The sequence below is a fragment of the Mobula hypostoma genome, chromosome 1 (assembly GCF_963921235.1).
Source record: "Mobula hypostoma chromosome 1, sMobHyp1.1, whole genome shotgun sequence".
Classification (NCBI taxonomy): Eukaryota; Metazoa; Chordata; class Chondrichthyes; order Myliobatiformes; family Myliobatidae; genus Mobula; species Mobula hypostoma.
The window spans coordinates 107984961-108001442 of record NC_086097.1 but is presented as its reverse complement, the minus strand read 5'-3'; the positions used below and the strand labels follow the sequence as shown (position 1 = coordinate 108001442).

Below are 16482 nucleotides of genomic sequence, written 5' to 3'. Positions count from 1 at the left end.
GTGTCTGTGGGCTCTGTGCTGAACTGAGGCTGAGGCTGTGGCCTGCTCAGGCTGCCCCAGGCTTTGTGTCTGTGGGCTCTGTGCTGAACTGAGGCTGAGGCTGTGGCCTGCTCAGGCTGCCCCAGGCTTTGTGTCTGTGGGCTCTGTGCTGAACTGAGGCTGAGGCTGTGGCCTGCTCAGGCTGCTCCGGGCTTTGCATCTGTGGACTCATGACTCATTCACTGTATTGAATGCTACTTGCTTGCTTCTATGGTTGCACAATTTGATTTTTTCTCTCTCTGCACATTGAGTGTTTGACAGTATCTTTTAATGGGTTCTTTGGGGTTTCTTTGTTTTGTGGCTGCCTGTAAGGAGACAAATCTCAAGGTTGTATAAGGTATACATACTTCTATAATAAATGTACTTTGAACTTTGGTGATTATTTGCTCTGTTAAATCTGCATTAATCTGTTTTTGCTATCTAATAATATATTTGACAGAGGGATTGCAATAAAGGTTCACAATCTTGGTTCCTGGGATTGTTTGGTGGTGAGACTGATGGTTAGTTTATCCTATAAGAAGAGAATAAGCAGACTGCTTGGCAGGGTGAGTGTAAGGATAATGTTTCCTTTGAACCAGGGGTCACAGTCTCAGTGTAAGGTGTTTGCCATTCAGGAAGGCAATTTCTTCACCCAGAGGACAGTGAATCATTGGGCTTTGGTGGCTCAGTTACTGAGTATATTCAACCAGTATACCCCTGCCTGTAGTGAGTACCATAATTACTTGTGTGATGATGTAATAGTTATTGACTGCTCATTAACCTCTTTCATGTAAAGGAATAAATGAGTGTGGAATGTCATTCCTTCAAAGTCTTTAGATCTTAAAAATGCCATTAAAGTTTGCTGTTAAAAAATTAATCATGGAGTCATACAGTACAGAAATAAGGGCCACTACAAGCTGGAGGAACTCAGCAGGTTGGGCAGCATCCGTGGACCTGTTGAGTTCTTCCAGCTTGTAGTGAGTGTTGCTTTGACCCCAGCATCTGCAGAATATTTTGTGTTTACAGAAATGAGCGTTCAGCCCAACATGTCTGCACTGAGTCTATTTATGTTAATCGTATGCTCACCTCATCTTGTTCTCCCCCAAAAGTCTGCCACTATACACACCTACACGTAGGGGCCATTATCATCGCCAGTTCAACTACCAACTGGGGTTGTGGGAAGAAACTGGAGTACCTGCAGGAAACCCACACCATCATTGGGAGAATGTGCAAACTCAGCAGTCAGGATTGAACCCAAATCACTGGAACTTTGAGGCAATAGCTCTACTAGCTGCCCCAGTGTAGATACTTCACTCACCTCAACTCTGAAATCATTTCAACACCTATGGACTAACTTTCAAGGACTCTACAACTCTGGATCTCAGTATCATCTATCTGTCTGTCTATCTATCTATCTCTTTTTTATATGCACAGTGTATTCTGCTGCATATTGGTTGGTTGTCAGTCCTTGTGTGTAGTTTTTCATTGTCTTATTGTATTTCTTGGTTCTACTGTAAATGCCTGCGAGAAAATGAATCTCAAGGTAGTATATGGTGGCATGTATGTACTTTGATAATAAATTTACTTTGAAATTTTCGAGCATGCCTCTGTTTCCTCCTTCCATATTCTTCCAATTGTATCTCTTTGTTTCTCTTCCTATACCTGACTTGACACATAATTCCCCAAAGGTTAGTAATCCTCCTTTGTAGTCCTTTTTGATGATAAAGGAAGGACAACAAGAGATAATGATAGCTTAATGTCGATTGTCTCACTGCCCATTAAGACCCCAGATGTTCTGCTGCACTGTCAGCAACTTCCACCATTAGCAAACTTGTGCAATTTTTTGAAAAACCAAGAGACATGTGAAAAAGTTGAACAAACAGAACAAGAAGAACAAAAACTAGATGCAGCACAATCTGGGTTGATGCATGAGTGTACTTACAGGGATTGAAATTATGATTTAATTAGATGAGAGCAATTAATTAGTGTTTGAGTCACGTGCAGTTAAACTGCCATGATTCATCATATGCTCTCATTTTAAATACTTCTGCTGCTGCACAATCCTATTGAGTGTGACGTTGTTGAGGAATGTAATCTAATTTTCATCTGTGATATTATGTATTGACAGAAGGTCAGCTGATTGACATTGGACAGGGTCAAAAATTATATTTGTCCTGCACTGGGAAAGGACAACCTGTTGGTAAGTAAAAATTTTGATCTCCTTAAGTATTTTGCTGCAGTGGAATTATGTATTTATTTGCCCTGTTGGAAGTTGAGATACCTTTATTTCACATCTGATGTTGCTGTGAGAGGGATTCAAAAGTGGAAGCTTATCTCCCAGTGCCCACACATTTTAATTCCACATCCCATTCCCATTCTGATATGTCTATCTATGGTCTCCTCTACTGTCAAGATGAAGCCACACACAGGTTGGAGGAACAACACCTCATATTCCGTCTAGGTAGCCTCCAACCTGATGGTATGAACATTGACTTCTCTAACTTCCGTTAATGCCTCTTCCCCCCCCCCGTTCCCCATTCCTTATTTAGTTATTATTCTCCCCCTTTTTTTCCCTCTTTTTTTCTCCCACTGACCCTCTCACTCCTTGCCCATCCTCTGGGTTTCCCCCCCTCCCCCTTTCTTTCTCCCTAGGCCTCCCGTCCCACGATCCTCTCCTTTCTCTAGCCTCATATCCCTTTTGCCTATCACCTGTCCAGCTCTTGGCTCCATTCCTCCCCCTCCTGTCTTCTTCTATCATTTCGGATCTCCCCCTCCCCCTCCCACTGTCAAATCTCTTACTATCTGTTCTTTCAGTTAGTCCTGACGAAGGGTCTCGGCCCAAAATGTTGACTGTACCTCTTCCTATAGATGCTGCCTGGCCTGCTGCGTTCACCAGCATTTTTTGTGTGTGTTGCTTATCTCAAGTTTGTGGCTGCATTTGTCAAAAATGATAATGGATCCCAGTGACTGACAATGGAGGGGCGAGATAGCCTGGGGCCACAGGTCAAGAAGTTATTGCTTGGGATTGAGTGAGGGTTGAAGAGAGTCCAACAAAAAAATGAATAAGCTGTGATTTTGGGTGGCAATCAGCAGCAATGGTGCATGGAGACTGAGGCCACCAATTGGAGTTTATGGGTTGGATGCTTAAGTCACTTAGAAGATTGGAGGATGGGGATTGTTTGCGGGTTAGTTTCAGGTCGCTGTGGGCCTGGAGCTTTTTCTAAGAGTTGCTGTCTGAACCCTGGGTATCTGGGGGAGGTAGGGTGCAGAAATTGGGACCTAAACCATGTAGAATCATGGGAAAATATGTAACAGAGAATATAGAACATAGAACAGTACAGCCCAGGGCAGGCGCTTTGGCCCACATATATTACCAAACCAATTAAATTAGTAAATTACTCAACTCATCCCCTCTGCTTACACAATGTTGATTTGTTCATTTACACGTATGTTCATAGCCTTCCATTTTCCTCACATCCATGTGCCTATCTAAAAGTCTGTTAAGAGTCTATAAACCCTCTACCACCACTCTAGGCAGCACAGTTCTGTCACCCACCACTCTCTGTATGAAAAAACATCTTGCCCCTCACACGTCCTTTGAAATTTCCCCTTCTTACCATGCCCTCAGGTATTAGATATTACAGCGCTGGGTAAAAGATAGTCCTGGTCTTTGCTATCTATGTCTCTCATAATCTTAAAAACCTCTATAAGATCCCCCACCTCAGCCTCCACTGGCCCAGAGGAAAAACACAAATTTGTCCAACCTCTCATCTTTGCACATGCCCTCCAATCCATGCAGCATCCTGGTAAACCTCTTCTGCAACTTCTCCAAAGCCTCGAGATCCTTCCTATAATGGGGATGACCAGAGCTGTATGCAATACTCCAGATGTAGTTTAACTAGAGTTTTATAAAGCAATGAACTTCCTGCCTTAACCACCTATTTACTCAGTGATTTCAGACTCCTGTAGCTCCTTGGGTCAGAAAAAATCCTTAATCTTCTTTCTAGTTTGCGCGCAAATTGTTTTAAAGCTATTTCTCGAGGGTGGTAATCTCAGGATTGCTACCTGTGCTAGGTGCCAGTGAGGGTAAGAATAGGATGCTCTGGAGGATGAGCAAGTGGCTGAGGAACTGGTGTAGGGGGCAGGGTTTCAGATTTCAGAATCATTGGGACCTCTTCTGGGGCAGGTGGGACCTGTACAAGAGAGACGGGTTACACTCGAACTACAAGGGGACCGATATCCTTTCAGGGAGATTTGTTAGTGCTATTGGGGAAGCTTTAAACTAGATTTGCAGGGGATGGGAACCAGAGTGCCAGAGCTGACAGTGTGGCTGGGGTGAAAATAAATGATGTTAAAAGTTCAAGCAAAGCCGCTAATAGAAAGGTTGTGAGTGGTGGTAAAAAGCTTCTGAGGTGTATATATTTTCTTTTTTTTAATTTTATTTTTATTTGGATAAGGAATTCACAATTATCATGTACTTTTTTCACACATATAACCTTTTCCATTTTTTTATATGTATAAAACTACAATTATTTATACATTCTTAAGTACACATTGAGATGATATAAAAGGAAAATAAACATTTAAATAGATAATTATGTACTGTGGTAAATCTAACCTATTAGGCTAAGTAATGAAATTAGTTGTTAAGAAAAATGGTAATAATAGTTTCCATACAACCCTTCTGGACCATTTCCACTGGTCCAAAATGTTGCATACAAGCCTATATACCAACCATTGTAGGTGTTTATATCCCAATTTGTTCGTGCTTGTTCCTGCCCGCAGACATAATTATCCAATCCCTATGTACTTACTTACTTAATTTTTTCATTTTTTTTTTATCCCTTTCCCAAATCTTTCCCTTTACTTGTGTTAATTCTCTATTTTCCAAAAAAAAAACAAACATTTAGACTAGGGGTGCTTACGTTAGCAATATTACTGTGTTGATGAGAAGAGCAATATAAATCATTAGGAGAGTCATCTAAAGTCTGCTCGCATTGGGGTTATATATTCAATCCATTTATTCCAGATTTGATAAAATGTTTCTTTTTGAGTTCTCAGGGAGTAAGTCAACTTTTCCATTTTAAATATTTCCAAGATAATTTCGTACCAATCTTCTAATGTAGGTGGTATTGGATTTAGCCATTTTCTAGTGATTGATTTCTTACTTGCCGCTAAGAGGGCCTGCAGCAACTTTATATCTTCCTTCTGTTCAAGGAACAATACATGCCCCAAATAGAGCGTCTCAAAGTTCAGAGGTATCTGGGACCTAAGTACCTTAACTAATGTTCTATGAATACCTTCCCAAAATAGACTTAATTTAGGGCAATCCCAGAAAATATGAAAATGATTTGCCTCCTTGGAGCCGCACCTTCTCCAACACATCACATTTGTATCTTTATATTTTTCCTGATATGGGGTCTTGAAGTATCTTATAATGTTTTTCCAACAATGTTCTCTCCAAGTCAAAGAATTAGTCGAGGACCATTGAAAGCTGCAGATTTTCTCCCAAGCCTCCTCTGAAAGTACCAACCCCGCTTCTTTCTCCCACTTCTCTTTAATATACAGTGTATTTACATTTTTAGCATGGGAGAGTGCATTATATAGGCGAGAAACTGATTTACTAGGTATTGAACTGCAAGCCGAATTCAGAATCTTGAAAAATTCTAATTCTACTGTTGATAGGTCTGTATATCTACAACTCTGGTTAACATAGTTTCGTATTTGAAGGTACCTAAAAAAAGTCATTATGTTCTCGGCCATGTTTGTCCTGCAGGATTTGGAAACTTTGTAATACTCTTTTATCTATAAATGAGAGGTAGGTTGTAAGACCTTTCTTTATCCATAGCTCAAATCTTTTATCTCCTCTGTTGGGAAGGAATTCGGTATCATATGCACACCATCTAAAGAGTTTTAACATGTTATTAATTCCACATGAATTAACCACCTTCTGCCATACTTTTAATGTAAGATTTATCCAAGCATTATTAAATTTTTCCAACTGGGCCATCAATCCTTTGTCAGCTATTGAGGCCTGAAGAGGAAAACTGTCAACTAATCCAAATTCTATTTCCTTCCATCTAGCCTTATATTCCCTATTACACCAATATAACAGAGGGGTTATCTGTGAGGCATAAAAATAATTTCTCAGGCAAGGAAGAACCATACCTCCTCCTTCCTTCCCTAACTGTAAGGTGTTATATCGAATTCTAGGTTTCCTTCCTTGCCAAATGAAGCGGGAAATCCATTTGTCCCATTCCCTGAATTGATTATCATCCACCTCCACTGGTAAAGTACGGAAAAGATATAATAACCGAGGAAGAATATTCATTTTTATAGTATTTATCCTTGAATTTAAACTTAAAAAGGGGATAAGATTCCATCTATGCATATCTGCTTTTATCGCTGAGATTAATGGCCCATAATTTACCTGTGACAGTGTTGAAAGATCCTTCGGCAGGGTTATTCCTAAATATTTTAATGATTTAGCTTCCCACTTAAGATCGTATGTATCCTGCAATTTTTTGGATGGTGTATAATTTAGGGACATAACCTGCGTTTTCTTTACATTTATTTTATAACCTGATATTTTCCCAAAGTCATCCAACAGTGTAAACAATCCTATAAATGATTTTTCTGGTTCACTCAGATAGACCAAAACATCATCTGCGAATAACGCCACTTTCTGTTCAATCCCTGCCACCTTGATACCTTTTACGATTTCGCTCTGTCTTATTAGTTGGGCAAGTGGTTCAATATATAGCGCAAAAAGGAGAGGAGAAATTGGGCATCCCTGTCTAGTGCCTCTCTCTAAAATGAAGGAGTCAGAGAGGTCCCCATTTATCTTAATTCGGGCTGTAGGGCTATCATATAGAGTCTGAATTACTTTAATAAACCTTTCTTGAAAGCCGAATCTTTCTAACACTCTGTATAGGAATGCCCAACTAACTGGATCCAACTTAAATGGATTAGGCCAGGTAAAAGCTTTTCCAATCTGCGCGCTAATATAGATGTAAATAGTTTGTAATCTAAATTAAGAACACTAATTGGCCGATAATTGCCACATTCTAGTTTATCTTTACCCTCTTTTTAGGAATAACTGAAATAATCGCTTCTCTCCAGGAAGGTGGAGTTTCTCCTCTCTGCAAGATCCAATTAAAGGTGTTAAGTAGTAATGGGGCTAACTGTGTCTTCAGGGACTTGTACCACTCTGAGGTAAACCCATCAGAACCCGGGGACTTTCCAGCCTTTAACCTAGAGATGGCCACGTTCAGTTCTTTGACAGTTACTGGTTCTAATAAACTTTCATTTTGTAAATCTGTAAGTTTAGGTAGATCTAAAAAATTCAATACACTGTCTATATAGGGCTCATTGGGGGCCCGGGGTTGGGAGTACAGCTCTCGATAATATGTTTCAAAACTCTCTTGAATTTTCCCTATTGTACTCTCCACAAGCTTTGTCTTTGGATTCTTTATTTTATGAATTGTATTGTCTGCTTGTTGTTTTCGTAATTTATATGCTAATAATCTAGCTGATTTACCTCCTACTTCATAATTCTTTTGTCTCAGGTAAAGAAAATTTCTTTGAGTTTCCAACGTATAAATATCATCAATTTCACTTTGCAATTTCCTAATTTCCTGTTTTCGATTTGAATTACTTTTGTTGCTATCTACAACTTGAAGTTGTTTTAATTTTCCTTGAAGGTCTGCTAATTTTTGTGCATTGATTTTTTTCATGCGAGTAGTAATGGAAATAATTTTCCCTCTCAGTACAGCTTTCAATGTATCCCATAAAATCACTGGTGATGTTTCTCCCGTGTCATTAAGGTCTAGATATTCTTTGATTTCTCCCCTTAATCTCTCCATTACTTTCGGGTTATTGAGTATATGTGAGTTTAGCCTCCATAGTGTTTTCCTCATTTTCCTTTCCAGGATTAGAGATATAGAGACTGGGCTATGATCCGACAGATCAATTGTTGCAATATTACAGTTTTTTATCCTGAGTCTATCTGTATTAAAGATAAAGAAATAGTCTATCCTTGAATAGGCTGAATGAGGGAAAGAGTAATATGTATAATCTTTACTAGTAAGGTGTAATTCCCTCCAGACATCTATAATTTCCAACTCCTCCATCAATGAATTCACTTTCCGAGTCAGAGGTTTATTCTGAGTAACTATTCTTGAAGAATCTAATATAGGATTTAATCTAATATTAAAATCCCCTCCACAAATTACTACCCCTCGAGAACTGACCATTAGGTCAAAAATGTGTCTATAAAATGACCATTCACTACCTGGAGGAGCATAAACATTCAGCAATGTTATTTCTGTACCTTCTATTCTTCCTGTGATTTTTACAAACCGTCCTTCTTTGTCTCTAGTCTCTGAAATATGTTCATAATTAAGAGTACTTGATATTAAAGTAGCTACCCCTCTTTTGTGACTCAATTTATATGATGAATAAAATACATGCTTAAAGCCCATTCTTTTTAATTTTCCATGTTCAGATTGGCTCATATGTGTTTCCTGGAGGAAAGCTATTTGTGCCCTCTCTTTTTTCAATTTAGACATAATCTTATTTCTTTTAATTGGATTCAAAGCCCCATTAACATTATAGGAAATTATTTTTACCAATTCAGTTTGCATTTTTCTCTAGTAGAAAAAAAGCACTCTCCTTTTCTAACCAAACAGTAAGCAATCCCTTCTCAACAGTAAACCAAGACATATAACCACACCCTAGACATTTCTGAACGTATAACATTTGAAAATTTTTCCCGACTTCCCACAGTGAGGCTTTGGCTTCATCTATCCGCGAGTTAGTTTTTACTATTTCTCCTTTAATGTCTTCCAGCTGTTTGCTGTTATCTTGTTGGAACTCGCGAATCTCTCCGAGAATCAAAGACAGAGTCACCGATTCCCCCTCATTATCTCCGTCCTGGTTTGCCGTGGGGGAGCTAGGCCCGTCGCCTTGCTGCATCTCTTTATGTTTATCAGCCTTCGAAGCGGACTTTTTATTCTTGTTCTTAGACATCATACTTACCCCTTTTATGAATATAGTTATGCAATATTAAGTATTTGTCTAAATTCGATTTTGGGGCAGTTTACCTTCTTTTTTGTCGAGAGACCTTTTCCTTACGCCGCCATTCCCTTGATGACCTGGAAGTCCCCCCCGAGGTGTATATATTTTCAATGCCAGGAGTATTGCGGGGAAGGCGGACGAGTTGGGGGCATGGATTGACACGTGGAATTATGATGTTATAGCAATTAGTGAAACTTGGCTACAGGAGGGGCAGGACTGGCAGCTTAATATTCCAGGGTTCCGATGTTTCAGATATGATCGAGGCAGAGGAATGAAAGGTGGGGGAGTAGCATTGCTTGTTAGGGAAAATATTACAGCAGTGCTCAGGCAGGACAGATTAGAGGGCTTGTCTACTGAGTCATTATGGGTGGAGCTGAGAAACAGGAAAGGTATGGCCACATTAGTGGGGTTGTATTATAGACCACCCAATAGCCAGCGAGAATTGGAAGAGCAAACCTGCAGAGAGATAGCAGGCAACTGCAGGAAACATAAAGTTGTGGTGGTAGGGGATTTTAATTTTCCATATATTGATTGGGACTCCCGTACTGCTAGGGGCCTAGATGGGTTAGAGTTTGTAAAATGTGTTCAGGAAAGTTTTCTAAATCAATATATAGAGGTACCAACTAGAGGGGATGCAATATTGGATCTCCTGTTAGGAAACGAGTTAGGACAAGTGACGGAAGTGTGTGTAGGGGAGCACTTTGGTTCCAGTGATCATAACACCATTAGTTTCAACTTGATCATGGACAAGGATAGATCTGGTCTTAGGGTTGAGGTTCTTAACTGGAAGAAGGCCAAATTTGAAGAAATGAGAAAGGATCTAAAAAGCGTGGATTGGGACAGGTTGTTCTCTGGCAAGGATGTGATCGGTAAGTGGGAAGCCTTCAAAAGAGAAATTTTGAGAGTGCAGAGCTTGTATGTTCCTGTCAAGATGAAAGGCAAAGTGAATAGGAATAAGAAACCTTGGTTCTCAAGGGATATTGCAACTCTGAAAAAGAAGAAGAGAGAGTTGTATGACATGTATAGGAAACGGAGTAAATAAGGTGCTTGAGGAGTATAAAAAGTGCAAGAAAATACTTAAGAAAGAAATCGGGAGGGTTAAAAGTAGACATGAGTTTGCCTTGGCAGTCAAAGTGAAGGATAATCTAAAGAGCTTTTACAGGTATATTAAGAGTAAAAGGATTGTAAGGGATAAAATTGGTCCTCTTGAAGACCAGAGTGGTCGGCTATGTGCGGAACCAAAAGAGATGGGGGAGATCTTAAATGGGGTTTTTGCATCTGTACTTACTAAGGAAACTGGCATGAAGTCTATTGAATTAAGGGAAACAAGTAGTGAGATCATGGAAACTGTACAGATTGAAAAGGAGGAGGTTCTTGCTATCTTGAGGCAAATTAAAGTAGATAAATCCCCAGGACCTGACAGGATATTCCCTTGGACCCTGAAGGAGACTAGTGTTTTAATTGCAGGGGCCCTGGCAGATATATTTAAAATGTCGGTGTCTACGGGTGAGGTGCTGGAGGATTGGAGAGTGGCTCATGTTGTTCTGTTGTTTAAAAAAAGATCAAAAAGTAATCTGGGAAATTATAGGCCGGTAAGTTTGATGTCGGTAGTGGGTAAGTTATTGGAAGGAGTACTAAAGAGACAGAATCTACAAGCATTTGGATAGACAGGGACGTATTAGGGAGAGTCAACATGGCTTTGTGTGTGGTAGGTCAGGTTTGACCAATCTATTGGAGTTTTTCAAGGAGGTTACTAGGAAAGTGGATGAAGGGAAGACAGTGGATGTTGTCTACATGGACTTCAGTAAGGCCTTTGACAAGGTCCCGCATGGGAGGTTAGTTAGGAAAATTCAGTCGCTAGGTTTACATGGAGAGGTGGTAAATTGGATTAGACATTGGCTCAATGGAAGAAGCCAAAGAGTGGTAGTAGAGAATTACTTCTCCGAGTGGAGGCCTGTGACTAGTGGTGTGCTACAGGGATCAGTGCTGGGCCCATTGTTATTTGTCATCTATATCAATGATCTGGATGATAATGTGGTAAATTAGAGCAGCAAATTTGCTGATGATACAAAGATTGGAGGTGTAGTGGACAGTGAGGAAGGTTTTCAGAGTCTGCAGAGGGACTTGGACCAGCTGGAAAAATGGGCTGAAAAATGGCAGATGGAGTTTAATACAGACAAGTTTGAGGTATTGCACGTTGGAAGGACAAACCAATGTAGAACATACAGGGTTAATGGTAAGGCACTGAGGAGTGCAGTGGAACAGAGGGATCTGGGAATACAGATACAAAATTCCCTAAATGTGGCGTCACAGGTAGATAGGGTCGTAAAGAGAGCTTTTGGTACATTGGCCTTTATTAATCAAAGTATTGAGTATAAGAGCTGGAATGTTATGATGAGATTGTATAAGGCATTGGTGAGGCCGAATCTGGAGTGTTGTGTTCAGTTTTGGTCACCAAATTACAGGAAGGATATAAATAAGGTTGAAAGAGTGCAGAGAAGGTTTACAAGGATGTTGCTGGGACTTGAGAAACTGAGTTACAGAGAAAGGTTGAATAGGTTAGGCATTTATTCCCTGGAGTGTAGAAGAATGAGGGGAGATTTGATGGAGGTATATAAAATTGTGATGGGTATAGATAGAGTGAATGCAAGCAGGCTTTTTCCACAGAGGCAAGGGGAGAAAAAAACCAGAGGACATGGGTTAAGGGTGAGGGGGGAAAAGTTTAAAGGGAACATTAGAGGGGGCTTCTTCACACAGAGAGTGGTGGGAGTATGGAATGAGCTGCCAGACGAGGTGGTAAATGCGGGGTCTTTTTTAACATTTAAGAATAAATTGGACAGATACATGGATGGGAGGTGTATGGAGGGATATGGTCCGTGTTCAGGTCAGTGGGACTAGGCAGAAAATAGTTCGGCACAGCCAAGAAGAGCCAAAAGGCCTGTTTCTGTGCTGTAGTTTTTCTATGGTTTCTATGGTTTCTCAGCTTTTGACTCCTCTGTTAAAGGAAAAGCTGTGGATGTTACCTACATGGATTTTAGTAAGGCATTTGACAAAGTTCTAATGGGAGTTTCATTCAGAAGACTAAGATGCATGGGATCCATGGAGAATTGGCCCATCTATATAAGTCAGGGTAGTGGTCAAAGGGATTTGTCCCGGCTGGAGGTCTGTGACAAGTCGTGCTCATTCAGGACCTCTGCTGTTTGTGATATACAGTGATTCCAGTTAATTAGGACACATGTGGATCAGAACATTTTGGCCCAATTAAATGGCTGCTCTAATTACCCAGTTTCATGGAAATAGTTAAAAAGTGTAAGAGACAATCTACTGTTTAACTGAGTAATAAATCATGTATTTAAATGAAATACAGAACAAACTAGAACACTAACAGTACTACCACTGTACTATGAAACTGTAGTTCCTAATAGCTATTGATGGAGGAATTCATGCACATTGTATGCTACACACATAAAAGTTGCTGGTGAACGCAGCAGGCCAGGCAGCATCTCTAGGAAGAGGTGCAGTCGACGTTTCAGGCCGAGACCCTTCGTCAAGACTAACTGAAGGAAGAGTGAGTAAGGGATTTGAAAATTGGAGGGGGAGGGGGAGATCCAAAATGATAAGAGAAGACAGGAGGGGGAGGGATGGAGCCAAGAGCTGGACAGGTGATAGGCAAAAGGGATACGAGAGGATCATGGGACAGGAGGTCCGGAAAGAAAGACAAGGAGGGGTGGGGGGGGGACACAGAAGATGGGCAAGGGGTATATTCAGAGGGACAGAGGGAGAAAAAGGAGAGTGAGAGAAAGAATGTGTTTATAAAAATAAGTAACAGATGGGGTACGAGGGGGAGGTGGGGCATTAGCGGAAGTTAGAGAAGTCGATGTTCATGCCATCAGGTTGGAGGCTACCCAGACAGAATATAAGGTGTTGTTCCTCCAACCTGAGTGTGGCTTCATCTTTACAGTAGAGGAGGCCGTGGATAGACATGTCAGAATGGGAATGGGATGTGGAATTAAAATGTGTGGCCACTGGGAGATCCTGCTTTCTCTGGCGGACAGAGCGTAGGTGTTCAGCAAAGCGGTCTCCCAGTCTGCGTCGGGTCTCGCCAATATATAAAAGGCCACATCGGGAGCACCGGACGCAGTATATCACCCCAGCCGACTCACAGGTGAAGTGTTGCCTCACCTGGAAGGACTGTTTGGGGCCCTGAATGGTGGTAAGGGAGGAAGTGTAAGGGCATGTGTAGCACTTGTTCCGCTTACACGGATAAGTGCCAGGAGGGAGATCAGTGGGGAGGGATGGGGCGGACGAATGGACAAGGGAGTCGCGTTGGGAGCGATCCCTGCGGAATGCAGGGGGGGGGGAGGGAAAGATGTGCTTAGTGGTGGGATCCCGTTGGAGGTGGCGGAAGTTATGGAGAATAATATGTTGGACCCGGAGGCTGGTGGGGTGGTAGGTGAGGACCAGGGGAACCCTATTCCTATTGGGGTGGCGGGAGGATGGAGTGAGAGCAGATGTGCGTGAAATGGGGGAGATGCGTTTAAGAGCAGAGTTGATAGTGGAGGAAGGGAAGCCCCTTTCTTTAAAAAAGGAAGACATCTCCCTCGTCCTAGAATGAAAAGCCTCATCCTGAGAGCAGATGCGGCGGAGACGGAAGAATTGCGAGAAGAGGATGGCGTTTTTGCAAGAGACAGGGTGAAAAGAGGAATAGTCCAGATAGCTGTGAGAGTCAGTAGGCTTATAGTAGACATCAGTGGATAAGCTGTCTCCAGAGACAGAGACAGATTTATCTAGAAAGGGGAGGGAGGTGTCGGAAATGGACCGGGTAAACTTGAGGGCAGGGTGAAAGTTGGAGGCAAAGTTAATAAAGTCAACGAGCTTTGCATGTGTGCAGGAAGCAGCGCCAATGCAGTCGTCGATGTAGCGAAGGAAAAGTGGGGGACAGATACCAGAATAGGCACGGAACATAGATTGTTCCACAAAGCCAACAAAAAGGCAGGCATAGCTAGGACGTATACGGGTGCCCATAGCTACACCTTTAGTTTGGAGGCAGTGAGAGGAGCCAAAGGAGGAATTATTAAGAGTAAGGACTAATTCCGCTAGACGGAGCAGCGTGGTGGTAGAGGGGAACTGATTAGGTCTGGAATCCAAAAAGAAGCGTAGAGCTTTGAGACCTTCCTGATGGGGGATGGAAGTATATAGAGACTGGACATTTATGGTGAAAATAAAGTGGTGGGGGCCAGGGAACTTAAAATCATCGAAAAGTTTAAGAGCGTGAGAAGTGTCACGAACATAGGTAGGAAGGGATTGAACAAGGCGGGATAAAACCGTGTTGAGGTATGCAGAAACGAGTTCGGTGGGGCAGGAGCAAGCTGAGACAATAGGTCGGCCAGGACAGGCAGGTTTGTGGATCTTGGGTAGGAGGTAGAAATGGGAAGTGCGAGGTGTGGGAACTATAAGGGTGGTAGCAGTGGATGGGAGATCCCCTGAGTGGATAAAGTCATTGTATGCTGTTGTGTTCTTTTGATTGATTGTGAAGAGTAAGAATTTCAGGTTGTATATTGTAAACATTCTCAGAAATTAAGTGGGACCACTGAACGCTTGAACATATCAGTGCAGACACCCAGTGCCGATAATTGACTACCTTCCTATAATGTGTTCACCAATTGCATTCTCCAAATCTTCATTTTCATTGTAACATTTGAGATAGCTGTTGAAACCTTCAAATTCTTCATAGTTCCTAACTTGCTGAAATCGTGAAATTGTTTCATTTTCACTCCTGACCATTTCTGGCATCTATAAGCCTGAATGCTAGAAACTGGTGACCAAAATACAGGTTTCCCCCGCCATACGAAGGTAGAGCGTTCCTAAGAGATGGTTCGTAAGCCGAAATGTCATAAAGCGAAGAAGCAATTACCATTTATTTATATGGGAAAATTTTGTGAGCGTTCGCAGACCCAAAAATAACCTACCAAATCATGCCAAACAACACATAAAACCTAAAATAACAGTAACACATAGTAAAAGCAGGAATGATATGATAAATACACAGCCTATATAAAGTAGAAATACTTTTCCACAATCATTACTGCACTGCTCTCCGTAGCGAAAATTGCACGCAAGCGCCGTCAGCAGAAAATCTCACGCAAGCGCTCTCAGCAGAAACACGCAGAAGCGCTCTCCAGTAACCTTCAAGCTATGAAGCTGCCAAATCTTACCAAATAACACGTAAAAATACACAGCCGATATAAAGTAGAAATAATGTATGTACAGTGTAGTATGACTTACTGGAATTGGGAAGACAGCGCAGAGCACACGGATGATGGTGTGTTAGACTGAGCCGTCGCAGGTTGGCTGGTGTAGTGGCCCCCACCCTCCAGGCCGTCAACCCGATAGATGCCGCGAAGCATGCAGGGTTCCAGGGGTAGCCGGGAGGCATCCAGCACATCTTTAAGAAAAAAGCCGAAAGAAACATGCTAATTAATTAGGTGCCGCCCGTAATTGTCGGCCCAGATCAGTGCTGATTTCCAATTGCGTCGTCTCAGATCTGAGCCGACAATTACGTGTCGGTGGCACCTAATTAATTAGCATGTTTATTTCGGCTTTTTTCTTAAAGATGTGCTGTGTGCCTCCTGGCTAGCTTTGCATTCTCCGCGAATCGGTATCTGTCCGTGGCCTGGGGGTTGGGGTGGTGGGACACTGGGGTGTCATCTCGTCGCCTGTTTCCATTAGGGCAGGCAGCTCATCTTCTTCTATCTCTGCCCGTCTCGATGTCGAAGGTCAAGGTTCGTCATCTGCTGTGGCTGATGTGGAAGGCTTGCTTGACTGCTGAGCCTCGCGCATTTTTCTATCACACAGTTCTTTAATAAGGACTCAAACCATCCTGCAAATATCCCCTAAACCGATGTACCCTTTCAAAATTAAAGTCGTACTTTATCATTATTCATTCGGTTTCGATTGTTATCCTTTTTTCTTCCAATTGCATCAGCTCTTCATTTGTCAGTTCTTGGTGATGGGATACCAAAACCTCTTCAACATCATGTTCGTCAGCTTCCACAAGTCAAACTCACGTTGTCCTTACTTCGTTCACCACGATCAAAACACTTAATTATGTCTAGTTTTACTGTAAGTGTAACACCCTAACAAGCTCTTTCAGGCTTTTCTGATACCTTAGCACTCATCTTGCAAACGACTGCTCACAGGCACGTGTTAAAGCAAAGCAGTTCCGAATCCGGGGGAGAGCGGCTGCTCGGGGCGCACTGCCTTTTATCGCGCGCTGATTTTTTATCGTGCGCTGAATTTTTTTTCATAACAGTGAAAACACTTTCTGAAAGTGAAAACGGTACTAATGTAGGTCTTTCGTAACAGTGAAGTTTCGTAAAGCGAACG

At 41.8% G+C, this 16482-nt stretch overlaps 1 protein-coding gene across 1 annotated transcript in view; it reads left to right on the top strand.

Moving 5' to 3' along the window:
* Positions 1 to 16482, top strand: part of si:dkey-122a22.2 (uncharacterized) — a 213117-nt gene that overhangs the window by 14066 nt on the left and 182569 nt on the right. Inside the window, exon 3 of the mRNA XM_063054664.1 lies at positions 2147 to 2218. Coding sequence (XP_062910734.1) covers positions 2147 to 2218 — 72 coding nt within the window. The remainder of the gene's footprint in view (positions 1 to 2146; positions 2219 to 16482) is intronic.